Source organism: Bos grunniens, chromosome 26 (assembly GCF_055505025.1).
Source record: "Bos grunniens cultivar Pamir isolate PY7600 chromosome 26, Bosgru_T2T1.0, whole genome shotgun sequence".
NCBI classification, from domain to species: Eukaryota; Metazoa; Chordata; class Mammalia; order Artiodactyla; family Bovidae; genus Bos; species Bos grunniens.
This window is the reverse complement of record NC_141190.1, coordinates 18,366,225-18,382,476: the sequence shown is the minus strand read 5'-3', so window position 1 is coordinate 18,382,476 and position 16,252 is coordinate 18,366,225. Positions and strand designations below refer to the sequence as shown.

Genomic DNA, 16,252 nt, shown 5'->3' with positions numbered 1-16,252 from the left:
CTGGGGAATGGAAATGCCAATTGATTGAGGTAATGGTTTATATAAGATAACCAGAGTTCTAAAAGCACTTCAATATTGTAAAGTAAAAGTGTACCAAATAAAGCTAATATACACTTTACACTTGTTGAGCTTGCTCACCAGAACTGAACAGTAATTAACTTCACATAAGGACCCCTATTATCACACAAAGCCTTACTCATATCCATGATCTGCTGCAGCAAAGGTTTGTCAAGCAACATCTAAACTTCAGAATAACAACAAACTTAACATTAAAAAGTATTATACACAAATATAAATTATTTTTCCTGAAAGAGAGACCTTGTCCTTCATGGTATTTGGGGAACAGAAAAAAAGTGTATAGCTCATCACAAACATAGTTCAGTCACTTGTAAGCCTTCTGAACAAGTGATAAACACATTACTGTCAAGCTTGATGACTCTGTTTCAGAAGTGAGAATGCTAATGATAAAAATACCACCTAGAAATCCTTCCACAGAATTAGTGTTTTTTGACTTTATAGTGCCATAGCTTATCTACTCTATATCTATGTTTTCTCATAAAAAATGTAGGAATTGATTTTAAATACACTCTCTCTTTCTAACATTAGTCTGAATAATATACAGTTGAAGTAATGCCATCATCTGCCTACTGGAAAATGAAAGGAGAAAAGGCTTTTGTGACAAAGATAGTTGTGAACTATACCTTCCCATACCATAAAAATGGTCAACTGTTGTTTGGGCCATGCAAAACTCTGATTAGCAGAAATTAAGCATGCGAATGGACCAATCGCTATTACACATTTATGAGGATGTCCCCAAACTAGAATATCTACACTGAAAGTGCCAATACAGAATAGTGGCAAATCAAGAGGGAAATCAAATATTACGGGATCACTGCGGCACCAAGACTGAGAGCCAGCCATGTGACGAGCCACATCCAAGGAACACGTGGTATAATGGAACTCTGAACACAAAATTTAACATTAAAAGTGCACCTGAATATTACAAACTAACTTTACAAAACCTACAATAAGGTAAAATATATATCTTTTGAAATATTCAGCAGCTTTCTGTATTTTTTTTAAAGTTTTTTTTTTTGAGAGGCTCATGAAATTTAAAAGGGACCACTATCTAATTTCAACCATGCTTCACAAAACAATAATGGCTATTTTATATTGCAGTTACCAATGTAATGCAATTAGTGCTTTAAAATAATCTACACTCAAAAGGAAAAAGAGAGAGAGACCAACCGACCTTTGGAGGAAATATGCTTATTCAAAAGCTTCTTGGAAAAGAAAATTTACCTGAATATCAAGTCATGACTGATCTCAAGTGTAATGTTTAAAAGCTTCACAGACATGAATATTACAATCTTCAGGTCTCAGGACTTTTAATCTGAGAAAGTTTAGAGTTTGGTTTGTTTTTTAAATTCACTTTCTAACCAAAACAAATAATAGAAGTACTCAAATTTTCACTATTTACAACTCTCAGCCTACAATCTGAAATGACACAATACAAGTTCTCTTATTTAAACTGCAGCATTAAAGGGTAGGCACACCATTCTTCTGCTGCTCGATTGTCATCCACTGAAACACACATAGAAAATATTTATGTTAGTAAAATGATCACTCCATTACACTACAATGACAAAATTTACATAACTCAACTCATACGTCACTTTAGAGACTACCACATGGGATTAAAACCTCTCTGAACAGTAAAACTCTACAAAAGTTGAACTTTTAGGGCCAGATTTTTTAATGGGCCTTATTGATGCCTTTCTGAGGGGATTAAAAAGAAGCACAAATTAATTGCTCAAAGGACCTTTCTGCAGCAATGCTGGGCTATAGAATGCCCCTAAACATCATGCAAAAAGGCACCATGGTTACAATTAATTGTGTGTGACAAATCGAGTGTGGAACAAAGGAGGCGTTCCTTCATAAGCTTAGTCCTTTGCTTTTAGCAAAACTTCTACTACTTCCTTCAACTGCAGATGAAAACCATATATTTCATTAAGTATTTTTATTGCAACTTCTAGCTAGGCTAGAAAATACTGCAGAGTCATACACTGCTCTGAACCCAAACTGCTTTTTCTGCTGAGAAGACTAGCAAACTAAGAGGAAACAGGCTCAGTCATCCACCGATCAAACTGCTACACATAATAACCAAACCAAAAGAGGAACCCAAGCCCAGGCTATGCCAAGAATGTGTGTATTTTAGTAACAGCAATGGTGTGCCTAACCTTTGAACACAAAGGGTGCCAAGGAAAAACTATCGTTAACCTAATTAACTGCTCCAAAGTTTCCAGGCAAGAATTTACGCCTTGGGAATGTCTGGACCTACTCCTCAAACTGTTAGTATCCATCAGAAATCATTAACCTCAACTTAACGCTCCCAGTTTGATTTTATTTCACCAAAAAAAATCCAATGACTTTTTGGGGTTTGTTTTTGGTTAAGCATTTAGAAGGGCCTGATCACCTTTTTCAGTAGGTAAGAATATAGGGTCATGTATGGTAGATTTTGTTTTGAAGAAAGAGTAATTTCAATTTGGTCATGATGCAAAATTAAATTTCATGGGCTTTATTTACCTGTTATTCTTGCAGAAGAAACTGTAGAAAATAAATGTCACAAGCCTTATCAGTGTGACTTTAAAAGCCCATCTCAAAAAAAAAAGCTTAGACGTTCTTTAAGGAGTGCTTATACAGAACATAATCTGAAAGGTCCTGTGCTAACGGTGTGCTAAACAACCATAAAAATTGGCTAAATAGCAGAAAAGTTGAGAAAGGGATAGTATGTAGGATGCCAAAAAAAGTTCAAAACAACAAATTAAATTAAAAACTAAAAATCCCTGCCCACCTTGTACTAGTATTTGAATTAGTTAAAAAAGAATTGCTAAGGAGCTTGATTTCTGATTGAATTATTGTTAGAAGTGAAAGCAACCTAAATCACATTAGGTTACCTTGGGTTTGTGTTTTTTTTCTCTCACCACAAACACAGATTCTTCACTTGTGTGGATATTTGAGCAGATTACTGAGGCTGTAAAATCTAGATACCACTTTTGCATTATTATAATTACTCACACACATTTCCCCCCTATTTCTCCCATCCCCCCAACAAACAGATCTTAAAAATTTTAAAATAGTTGCTGCAACTGACATTCAGTCGTTAGTTAGCACATGATCAAATCTGTAAAAAGATTTAAGAATACAAAGAAACTTAGTTTGCTAAAATGAGGCATCCTCTATTGTTTTATGTACTGTACCCTGACTGCTCCTGAGTAAGAAGGGAGCTCGTCCTCCATGAGATAAGGCTATATCCTCACTTGTTGGGTGAGACCAAATCCTACCCTTAGAAAACCCCAACTGAAATCACAGCAAAGGTAGTGTTACACCGTAATTGACCGAAGCGCTTCTGAAGGCAGTGTGTGCACACTTTCCACCTCCTTCCCCTCTGGGTGAGCACTAAACAGACTGCTAATTTGTTAAGTAAACTTAACAGTGAGAAGGGAAACCATAAAAATGTTAATTGATCCAAAGAATTATTTATCATTGAACAGTCAAATTTCTTAAATTCAAAGGTTCATTGTCCTTAGTTTCTTTAGTTTAACCCTTACATTAGTTGAATCTCTGAAGAAAAAAATGTGAATAATTTTATAAGATGGCTTTCCAATTTGCAGTGATAAAGCTCCCAAAACGACAGGTGGTTTCTAAAAGGGGGCTTTTTTCTTTTCTTTTTAAATAAAGGCAAATATAACTTAAGGAAAAAAAAGAAAGAAAAGCATGCAGGCTCTACAGGCAAGGAGTCCACTTCCATGTATCTGTTCTCTGTGAGGTAACTCAATTCTCTTTTGTAGAGAAACATGCAAAAAGGCCAAACAATATCTCGAGCCATACTGCACATGAAAAATTTAAAATATGCAACATTCAGAATGCACCCTTCATCTCTGTACACACAGGTCAATGCAAAGTCTGCAAAGAAACAAGTGTCACAGAAATGAAGTTAGGCGCAGCCACGACAGCTGAACCACGCAGCAGTGCTCACCCAGTGTGTACAGTAATTGGCACTCTACAGTATTCCTACTCATTTTTTGATTCATTTGCACTTTGTGCTGCCTCTCCCTGGGGATCTAATTCAATCTTTACAGAAACATCTGGCCCCTCCGACCTCATTAACTTCATCTTTTTCTTTGGAGGGTTTTTCAAAGTGCCCAGCCTCTCCTTTACTTTGTACTCCAGTGTACTGTGGGGAATCCCATAAATACTCTGAGCTTTGGAAACACTCATTTTTCCACTCATAACCACTGAGATCGCTTCCTCCAGTATCTCACTGTTGTACTGTCTGTAACGCCCTCTTTTCTTCCGAGGCTGCTTGGAGCCAGGATCTCCTTCTTGATCCGATGTGGGATATGGCTGTCCAGAGGTAGACTGCTCAGCATCTGAGCCCCAAGAATCGGGTCCAGCATCTAACATGCTTTTTCTATTTTGTTTTGGAAGAATAGCCCTTAATTTCTTACTAAGCGCGCTCTCCGTTTGTGAACCCATTACCAAAGAGCTATAGCTGTACTGATCACCAGTGCGAGATTCCCAAGAAAGATCCATTCCTCGAACTTGTGGTATCTTTAAATCTACAGGAGATGAATGGCTCACATCCTTTTTCCCATCTTGTTTTGCTTGAAGTGCCATTTTTGGAAAGGCAGAGTTTTCTGCAAGAAAAGGAAGGTCACTGATGTTGTTGAGTGCACCATTTCCCCTGAACTTCATACGGCTGAGGTTGAACTCATAATGTGGTTTTGCCCAAGAGGCTTCCCTGGATAATATTAAGTGCTGTCCATGATTCTGTAATCCAGACGGCCCAAGGCTGGCAGCTGTGGACAATTGGTTTCTGCTCAGTAGTTCTTCACTAATCTGCAGGGATCGAGCCAGTGGAACTTTGAGTGATGTGGAGTGTCCAAAACCTTCCCTGGTTCCATCCTGTAAGCTTCTTGGAGGTACCCCATCACCACTCCGAAGTCCGTCTGGGCGGTACTGGCTGGGTCTCCCAGGTCGCCTAATTGGATGGAAGGAAACTGATGTGAGCAGGACTTGCACAGGTAGGGAGGGATGGGTGAGGGGACCACTCCTTTATTAGAACGCCTTGCTTGGGTAACATCACTTTGTGTTATTTATTTATTTTCTCTAAAATTAAAAAAAAAAAATGGTCTCAGCAGTTAGTTTTAAACTTGTTCACAAAAAACAAAAACAAAAGCAAAAAACAAAAAAAGAAAAAGAAAAAAAACCAGGAGCTTTTGGGCAAAGAAAAATTAAACCTGTCAGCTAGTCTCTGGTTGGGTTCACAAATATTCGGAGAAAAAGTTTCGCGCAACTGTCTGAAAATAGCACCTTAATTACTAATTACAAAGTAATCATCAAGTCTCCATACTACAAAGAATTGTGTTACCAACGTGACGTTACCACTAAACAAGTACAGTAATAAAAGAGTAAGCCAAATTATTTATTTTAATGCAACATATTCAACATTCATGACAATCAGCTATAAAATGAACAATTTACATTGGTGGAACCCACAGATAACTGCTCATTTATTCCCACAAACAAGTTGATGTTCTTATCAAAAATCAGGCAACTCCAAATGACATTTCTTATTTTGCTTGGGAAAAAAAAAATGGCTACCAGCCCCACGGTAGGGGGGGAACCCCAAACCAAGGCAATGAAATTTTTACCCATCAAATTATAACTTACCACATTTCTTCATTTAAAACACTATTTGTTGCAGATACACAAATACCACTCAGTTTTCCATTTGAAATAATCCAAGCTTTAAAGAAATTGCCCTTTATTTTCCCAAAAACTTTGTTCCTTAAGTTCTATTCAAAGTAATTATTGTCAGAGTTATAGAAACAATTTTTTAGCATTTTCTTTAGTTGAAGGAAACCTTCTTCTTAAAATACCAAGCATTGATCTTGAAATTTTAAGTGGGATACTTTCAAATAATGCTTTAAAAAAATCAACAACTGACATAAAGTTAATTCATAAGGTTTTCATTTTTACAGTAGAGAAGGATTTATCAGTGATAAAACTGGTAACTGCTAAAGCATGCCCAAGGGGAATAATTACATTAACTAGGCACAAAAGCAGAACTTTGCAGAAATAATGGTAAATCAGCTATGTTTTCCGAAAGTCTACAGGGACTCTGCTGTCACCAGTAAATAATATAATATGGATGACAATTCAACTAAAAGGTGGGTAGTACTGTTTGGTGCTTTCGTCTTCCAGAAAACTCTACCACAATGAGTGCATTTGCTTTCCATTCAGAGGGACAAACACAGCAATTTCAACCATACAGTACACAGATCTGGTGGCCAAGTTTAAAGAAAATCTTATACAAGGGATGTATTTATGCAAACAGCACTTAGGCTTCTACACGTGTCCTTGTTTACACAACTCAAGCTTTTTGATACATAAATGGAACCAAATGATTTGGGACCATGATGACTTATATATATAGTATGAACTATAGTGAAAAAAGGGCTTAAGAAAAAAAATGATTAGTAAACTATGCAAAATGAATTAAATTACTGTTACTTTTAGACTGAATAAAGGAGGAGAGAAAAAGGAAGATGATGGAATTTTAGAGAAAATAAAGGGAGCATTTTAGAAGTCAGTAAAGGAATCCTTCGATTTGAAGGTAATTAAGAGTAAGCTGGAGAAGGTTAGTCCATTTAGTGCCTACTTACTCCTTTGATATCTAAGTATCTTCCCCATGTTGACATTCTAAGAGTTAAATAAACCTAAATAATTAACTATGTTTCATATCTAGATGAAGCTCATTTTTGGTCACAACACAGTTTTATGAAATGCCGTCCCAATATGGCATCTAAGCATCTTAATATATGACTTTTAAAAATGGCTACTATGTACACATACAGAGAGAATTAGATAATTCTTACACTATAAAATTGGGTGGTTAGAAAATCCTCTTTAGTCTGGTAATAGTTCTCAAAACTGATCATGTAATAATGTCTTGGAAGCTTAAGATGGTTATCTATCAACACCGACAACCAGTCTTATCTAATCAAAAACAAAAAATACACACAATTATTTTCTGAACTGCCACACAAGAGTTAAAATTGCAGTTCAAATCAATAAACCAAACCAAACCAAACCAAGCAAGGAAAAAACGAATAGCCCCTATACTCCGTTAGCAACACCAAGTTAAAGACTGGAACCCAACTTTCATTCAACAACTTCAGCATACAAAACACTGCCTTTACATGTGAACTCTGGAATTATTTAGGTTGGGTTCATATTCCTCAACACTCAACAACAAAAAACCCAAAGACATTCTTGCCATATTCCTAATTATTTATTATTTGTACTAAACGGGCAAAATTGACTATACTTGCCAATTCTAGATTTCATAGATTGTGCCTTTACTTGATTGACAGACTAAAAGTAATTTTACTAACGGTCCACCTGTAAGTGTTAGTCGCTTAGTTGTGTCCGACTCTTTGTGACCCCATGGACTGTAACCCACCATAGGAGTGTTACTCTAATGGACTGTTTTAAAACATACAAGGGAGACTGGCATCAATCTTTGATAAACTGTCCCCTGTAAAACTGTGGAAGGCCACAAATATTTTCCCTTACCCGTTCCCTTGAGTACTGGAGCAGCCTGGAGAATGGCTCAGGGAAGTGCTGCCAGCACACGGACTTTTCTTAGTGGACAGATCAAGTACACCGTCTGCAGAGACACAAAGAAACACCTGAGAATATTAAAAACTGGGAGCAAGGTGAACTGAATAGGCTAAAAGTGTCAAAGCAGTAGGCTTACTCAACTAAACAGATAAAACTAGCCGTACGTTTTCAGTTACAAAACCAATTCATTAATAGAATCAGGATATTTTTTCTTCCAAAGAGACATAAGTTTATCAAAGTCTGTTGTGTCTACCATCTCCAAGAGTTAAACATTTTATTAATAGGACAAAAGAAAAGTTAAAGCATAACACTAAAGATGTTAAGATACAGTGAGATATTAGAAACAGCAGTTTACATCATATGAGGCTCTGTGATGGAACTATGAGATGTCATTTTTTTTAATTACCTTGATCTAAGTATATAAGATTAATGAGATAATGTCATACAAATTATAAAACCAAATTTCTCAAGAGCTAAGGCTACCTGAAGTATCAGGGGTACATAAAAGTTAGATTTAGAAAAAATTTAAATGCAAAACTCATTTTAAAAACAAATTTATATGGTTATAGTAAACATATATACTGTATAAGATAATATGTAAGATGAATCAGTTGTTAACTGTTTATAATTTGCATATATCCAAATTACTATTTGGACATATCTGCAAAAGTCTGTATATTTGGATTCAAACTTTCAGGGAAAATCAGCAGAGATTCAAAATTTACTTGCTCATATTTACAAAGGCAAGGTTTTTCAATTAATAAGCTACTATAAATTGATGGCAAAGTTTAAGGAAAGAAAGAAGAATGACACGGCCTTGATACTGATGGGAGCCTTGGGGGAATAATCATTTCTTTCTTTTACTATAAAAATCACAAATTCATGTTATTAGAACATAAAATAGAAAACTTTAACTCTATCCAAAAGCCATTTTTCCCCCTGTAGACATGTCTAGAAAAGAAAACTCATAGTCTGAATAACTTTTAAAGCTGCTGTTCTGTTCGAAATTGGAACACTCAATGCCTCTGATTTTCAGTTGGTAGGCAGAGAGGCCTGCTATCTGGTTATATTAAAGACCACGCCAATACAGAACCCTCTTGGGACTTCTGTCCGAGGACACTGTAACTCCCTATTTCAGGTAGTTAGAAATAAATATGCAACTCAGTTTATAAACTAAAAAAGCCCTCAACTCATACAAAGTAAGGACACTGTGTTGTCTCTTAGAGCCACTAATATTTCTAAAAACATAACTGAAATCTTGTAGAACCAAGTATTCCATTAGAGATCTAATCCAATTAGATTCCTAACAAGAAAATGCACTGCTTCAAAGACAGTATTATTTTCACAGTCTAATCATATTATAGGTAACATACTTCAAATCTATCACTGAAAAATTGTGATTTAAGTTGAAAATACATTAAAATTTGTTAGGAAAAATAATTTTAGAAATGTTTCATTTGAAGTTGATATACTATAATCCTATCATCTAGCTCGAATTTCTCTTGCTGTCAACACAACATACCTTTCAAGTATAACACTTGCCATAAGAAGTTAAATTAGACTAATGTGTATCTTTGCATGTTAATCTCCATTATTAATATTTTAGACACAACCTCTATGCCATCATTCTCCTATTATAAACCCGAAGTTTGAAATGCAACCTTTAGAGCAAATAGACTGTTAATGAAAACTACCAATCTGTGGTAAAGAAAACAATTCTCTATAAAACGGAAAAGAATAACTTTATAAACAACATGGTAACCAAAGGAGGTCTAGAAGGTCTCCTGCTGGGAAATCTTAAGAGATTTTGACTGCTGTTCACTCACAGAAAGAGAAAGAAGGCAAAGGAAAGCTATTCAAAAAAATATTCTTTAAGAAGCAACTAAAGCCAGCCCATTAAATGTCATTACTTCATAAATTACTTAAAATGAGCAAAATAAAGTTCTTTCAAAGAGATTCCTACATGAATTAAACTTACTTTTCAAAATAAATCTATTTCTCACCAATAAATTCACACTTTTATGAGACTTCTATGGCAATAAAATCTCAGTAATACAGATATCACTAATCTATAACTTGTAGCGGTTCAAATAGTGGCCAAATTGAAATGATTACTTCATCTTTGTGAAATTAAAGGTAAAATGAGATCACAAAGCAACAAAGATATAATATACTTAAGAGAGTACCTTTTCAAAGACTCAAGAAATAGCTGCTCTGCAAAACTGATACCCTCTCAATCTCTTAACTTAATTAGCACCCTCACCAATAGACACCTTTTGAAAATATTCTAACTAGTTCATAATACAGTGTATGTATGTGTATTTATAAAATGCTGAATATATTTTAACAACCCAAGTGTTTCCACTATCTTCTCAATATTTCTAATCCCCTGAGTTTTTTAAAAATGCAAGTAATATATATTTTTGCCTCATGATCTCACATGCAGAATGTAACTCCTACCTAACAAGATGTATTTATTTCTCAGGTAGGTGCTAATCCTAAACATTGATGGGAAGGGGGGGGAAGTTAATTTTTCAAAAGGATTTTAAAAACAATGGATATGACAATGCTTTGGAAAGTATGCAATACTCATATAAATATCAAGTAACAATATAAGCACTTAACTTTCCCAGGTGGTACATCAATCATGACTATGAACTACTGATGGGTAAGGTAGCCAATTTATACTTCTTCTCTATCACTGCAGAGTCCAGAATAATTTAAAAATCACATTAGTGATGCCCTACATGCCAATACCATTTTTTCTCCCCAAACTAAAAGTATTCTATTGGACAGAGGAGATCTTGACATCAAACCATACCTTGTTCGCTAGGTTCTGACTGAGACTTTCTGACAGTAAGGTCCAGAGGTGAGTCTTGGTCAGCCATGAGAAGTTTGCTGAGCACAGGGTTCTGAGCAGTTGCAGCCGTGGGAGAGGTGGTGACTGGAGATGCTTTCGGCAGGCTTTGGTTCTTTGTGCTATTGGGCTGGCTGGGGTCCTGAGTAGAGCTATTTTTTGAGGTATATTCAGCAGCAAATTGTTGGATCATTCGCTGCATGATCTCACGGGCCACTAGGGGAATATTGGGGTCGGAGACCCAGGGACTGTCTGTAAACAAAGATTTATTTACTTTTAAAGTGGGACAATGTACTAAAAAGAGACAGCTTTCAAGCAAACAAAATTTCATTTTATTTTTCTTTCTTAAAATGCAATATCCTAAAAATAGTATTCCCTCTTAGAGCTATATTTTTAATCTGCAGGCTTATAAAAGTTGATTTTTAAAAATAAAATTTTAATAAAATTATTTCTACATACCACCCCCACCCCCGAATATGAAGTCAAATAAAGGGATAACAAATAGTATATCATATGGGTAAGAATCACTTACCTGATATAGAAATCCCCAAACCCCTTTTCAATGAAATTACTCCCTTCTTTACCACCTATGGATCACATCTGGTTTCCCCTAGATCCTTCAACCATTATCTTCCTATATTACTGAAGAATGAACACTTTCTGCTTAAAGACTGCAGGCATATCAACATTATAAAAGGAGGTACTTAAGATTCATGATAGGCCAGGGCAACAGATGTCACATTTTAATACTCATCACAACCACTTTGAGGGTTTGTAAAAAGAGATTGCTGGGTCATTTCTCCAGAGTTACTGATTTAGCAGTTCTAGAGTAAGCTCAGGAATTGGTGTTTCTAACAAGTTTCTAGATGCTGCTGGCCTGGGGACTACACTTCTAGAATCTCTAGGCTAGGAGTTTAAATGCCAAACCTCAAAATTTTAAGACCAACTTACTTTCGATAAGTTCTTTATGCTCTACCAACCACTGAACACAGTAGAAGAGGAAGTAATAAACATCTAAGTTATCAATTTCTAATCAATGTTAATTTTAAAATAAAGACCATATGAATTCACCAACTTATAAAACCCTCAGGACTGGAAGGGACCCTGAAAGTAAAATAAAAGGGAAAACATTTTGCATAAATATATTATCATCACGTCTCTGTCATTAACACACTATCAGGGAGATTAAACGTTGTTTGAGAAAAGCAGAGATAATGTTTGTTTACTCCTGTACTCTCAGCACCTGATCTTGGTATAAAGTATGCATTTGTATTTAGTTGACTAATGAATGGATCACTATCAAATCAGTCAACAAACAGTTCTTAAAAAAAAAAGCAACAAATGAGATAAATGTGATCTAAAGAGTAAATGGCATGTTCAATTTTGTACAGATGGCTAGTGATAGACCCTTGATTAAAACATTCCACCCATATTTTATACTTCCTTCCTACACTTCCTAGGCTTTAGAAGATGGGTCTCAGAAAACCTGAGTTTCCTTACTCTTTTAAAGATTAACCACAGAAGGTCAGTTACTTTACCCATAGTTATTTTGGAGCTATAAGAAACCTTGATTAGTCAGAAAAACTGACTAATTGCTATTAATTTATCACTAAAATCTAAAAACCAAACACATCATTCAAATCAAACAGGACTCCCAAGAACAAATTTTTTTCCTGAAGGAGGACAATATTCAATATCAGAAGATAGTCATATCCTAAAGTCAGAATATTTAATTCTCTGGAGTTTAATAAGGTTTGTTCTATCAATAATAACATTTCTGTTCTACTATAAAGTATTTTCAATCTTAAGTTTCCTCTCTATAAAAGAGACTATGGGTATGCTAGATGGTTAAAGAATAAACGTATTCAACTAGGTAATTAAGTTCAGAAGTTATTACAATCACTGACAGGGGTTCCTTAAATGGTTTAATGACATTTTAGCCATGTATTGCTTTGTTCAACCTCTCTTCTCTGGGTTTTCTTATTAGGATTTCTTATTAAGTAGAGAGTCATTTAACTTTTTTTCTTTCCATATCATAAAATCCTCTGAATGTATATAATTTTAAGTTTTAAGATGTTACTGTATCTTTTTATCATCTGAAAAGCTGGAAAATAAAAGAAAGCTTCCAAACAGGAAGCAAAATGAATTTATGAGATATTTCTGCGTTTAACTAGATTAATAAATATTAAAGAGACTTGCAAAGAGTCAAAGATTTTAGGATAAAAACCATAAATAGCTACTTTTGATCTTTAAATGTCTGCAGCATATTTTGCCCCTCTGTTGAAGAACTACTATATTCATGAAACAGTTCGTGTTTATGATCAAAGATCATTTCCTGCTATGTCTCTTGAAAATTTCTTGAAGCATTTCATTCTTTAATTTACTTAAAACACAACATCTATAAACCTAGCCATCCTCAGGGAAACATGCACAACTGAGTCAAATAAAAACAACGTATCAGGTCAAAGTTAAAACTACAGAAAACACTGAATGCTACATCATAGCCACCTGTTATGTTTTTAAAATGCAAATCTAACTTTTAGGAAAGTGTCAAATTTTGAGAGACAAGTGACAAAGCCAGATGAAAAGAAATGATTATGACAGCTGTACCATCCTTAAATTGGAATTTATTACATAGAGTCCATACCACAAAAACCTACTTTTATTTGCAACTAATGTTCCTACCTAGCTACAGATAACCTGTTCATACTCAATTATTCAAACAATTTGTAATACTCTGGAAACAAATGACTAAATCCAAATATCTTATTTATTAAAAACAAAATATTCTCAGATTAAATTGCCTGTTACATCTCTGGAACATTTTTTGATATCAATTTGAAGCCTACTAATGCCCATCTTTAGACACACCCAAGAGGATTAATAAAAAATCTAAAAGTAACAATATTAGCACATAAAGGGGAAACTTCCAACTGCAAAGCAGTATTTTTTTCTAAGCATCATATGCCAGTATACAGACAAATATACAAACAATTCTACAATTTCAGAGGATTCTCATCTCTTAAGACCTATTCCAAGGTAAGAATTTCTCCTCTAAAGGGTATGTACCCCTAAATTTAATTTTTGGATAAAAACACTTACAAGAACTTTAACCTACATTATTCCTATACAACAAAGAGATGGGACTAGTAGAGAAGCAGGCTAGAAATCTCTTCAAGAATCTGCTTGTGATTAACCTCACTAACTCCCCCTAAGCAGAGTGGATTAAAAGTGGTTGGTTCCTCCATGTAAATTAGGAAGAGGAGTTCCTCTTTTCAGTTAATGACATTTCCTACAAGCATTAGACCCATGACCCAGTGCACTTCCTAAAGGAGAGGAACAGCAGAGAAGCTGGAAAGATATTTTATTTAGTTAAATAAACTCACAACTGATCTATCAGTCATTTATACTTTAAATGTGAGTTACTTTAATAAAACACTCAAATGTTCATAAAACTAACGTTTTGAACACAACTTTGGAATCAGGGTATTTTATGGAAATGAAATGGTGAGCACGGAGGCCTTTGGTTGGGAGCTTGAGGTCAGAGGGTACTAGAGGATATTAAAGGAAGTGAGGATGTAGTAAAAGATTTAATTTTATCTGGAGATCTGATGGAAAAAGAAGGGAAAAAAGTGCCTCTGAAAAACAAAACCCTTCTGTACTCCTTAATTTCGTATGTTGCTTTACTTCATACTCCCTTTTGAAAATATCAATCACATTAAACAGAAGCTCAGCTAGTCTCCAAGTGTATGTAACCAACCCGTTGGAATCTGCACTTATCAGACTTATAACCAGTGTATAGACAAACATTACTCCTCAAATTCTGGAAGAGAGAAGGCCACTTTTAAAGGAATGAGAGGTGTAAACCAGAGCACATGGAGAAATATTAAAGAAAATGGAATAATTGAGTCTGCTGAAGATTAAATAAAAAAAACTTTCAAGCCTATCATAGTAATCACCATTGTGGAACTAGAGAGATGGCATAAATAAGGAAAACAAATTCATCTAGAAAGAATTTCTTTCTTTAATTTTAGTACTTAAAATTTTTAGTAAAACAAGGCTGTATCAAGGAGAAAAAAAAGTTTGCAGATCTAATTTTAAGATAAAACTTTTTCCTCCAAATGAAATTTCAATGAGGAATTATTAAAATTCTATACAGTTTTATGGTTATCAGTGACTAAAATAGTGACTTCATTTTTTTTTTTTTTGGCCATATTGTGAGCTTGTGGGATTCTTAGTTCTCTGACTAGGGAATGAACCTGGGCCACGGCAATGGAAGCCTGGAATCCTAACCACTAGACTATCAAGGAACTCCCAACAGTGACTGCTTAGGTAAGAAAATTTGTCTAACAAAATACAGAACTACTAAGACCTTACAATTTTCACACATTCATAATAATTTTAAGAATTATTTAACTACTAAATCTTACACGGTACCATCACTGCATAGCAAAAAGGAGGGAGAGGGCTGCATCACCCATTCCAATTTACCCTTGACCAAAGGAATATAGAAAATTATAAAGTATACTATCAATAAAGAAAAATGTGTTTAAATTAAACTCTTTTAAAAACTGACATTGAAATTAAGGAGACTAAAATAAGACAAGCAGATACTAAATGTCATTCTTCACTGGAACCAACCTTTTCTACAAAAGACTGCATTGAGGAACTCTTCTGCTTGTCTCTCGAATCGAATGATTTTTGCTTGCTCTTGTTTAAGCAGAGCTTCTTGCCCAGCTCCCGAAGCTGGCTCATCCAGACCGACTAAGTGTCCCTGCAAAAATATTTGATGAAATGTTTGCACAAAAATCCTTCCCCATTCAATATCAAAAGCAGAGATCCAAAATCAAACACAAATGTTAATAACAGATAAATCAGTTTAATACAATTAAAATATTTTAGAACTTCAAGTCAGGATAGTATTTATCGCCACAAAAGTATAAAAGCAAAATGAATATAAAAGATTATTTGGGGTGTTTTTTGAGTATGAATTTTGCTTAAATTTATAGGTTAACTCCAATTAAACTATAATTAAAAAAGAGAAAATTTCTTTGAGCATTCACATACATCGGTTCTTGTTATATTTTAGCAACAGTTTACAGACAACCCAACTCACACGAAAAGGTATCTTAAACACCAAATCTCATTTGAGAATCATGTTCGCCCTACCAGTATAACGGGTTTTCTCCAGACACAAAACATTTTTTTAAGGGCCATTAGGACAGAAACTCAAAAATAAAGTACTTGACTTAATAATTCTGTCCCTAGAGTACTATTTTACAAATGGTAGCTTTCAAATCGTTAGTGGGCTGTGAAATTAATGGGTCAAAACTAGCACTAGGAAAAAAAATTGAATGCATTGTATTATAAGAGTTAAATACTTCGCTATCTTAAGGGTAAACATTTCAACATTATATATATGTATATATATGCTTGAATATGTTTGTAATATAAAAATGTGGGTCCTGATCAAAGTTTCAAAATGCCATTCTAGATGACTCTCAGAATATGCTCTCAGATGGCAGAACTGGTCTAGGCTGACAGTGCTTTGCACTTACTTCCACCTTTGCAGTTAATAAATAAATAGTAAATTATGATGACAGAAAAACAGTATAAAGAAAAACAAAGTACATATTTTGAGTTCAAGTGCCTATAATTTACTTCACTGCAATGCATCAACACATGCACTTAGTTGTATCATGA

At 34.7% G+C, this 16,252-nt stretch overlaps 1 protein-coding gene across 35 annotated transcripts in view; it reads right to left on the bottom strand.

The window, feature by feature from the left end:
* LCOR (ligand dependent nuclear receptor corepressor) overlaps window positions 1–16,252 on the bottom strand; it is a 124,942-nt gene that overhangs the window by 23,518 nt on the left and 85,172 nt on the right. For 15 of the 35 annotated variants that reach the window (XM_086379335.1, XM_086379334.1, XM_086379343.1 and 12 more), the window contains 3 exons: window positions 15,191–15,323; window positions 10,514–10,801; window positions 7,645–7,738 (listed from right to left, as the gene is read on the bottom strand). The exons of 5 other annotated variants lie outside the window; for them this stretch is intronic. In XM_086379335.1, the coding sequence (XP_086235461.1) occupies window positions 7,645–7,738; window positions 10,514–10,801; window positions 15,191–15,323 (515 nt within the window). Of the gene's footprint in view, window positions 1–3,519; window positions 5,045–7,644; window positions 7,739–10,513; window positions 10,802–15,190; window positions 15,324–16,252 lie in introns of those variants that run through there. 15 more of the 35 variants (XM_086379356.1, XM_086379361.1, XM_086379358.1 and 12 more) reach the window with 3 other exon arrangements.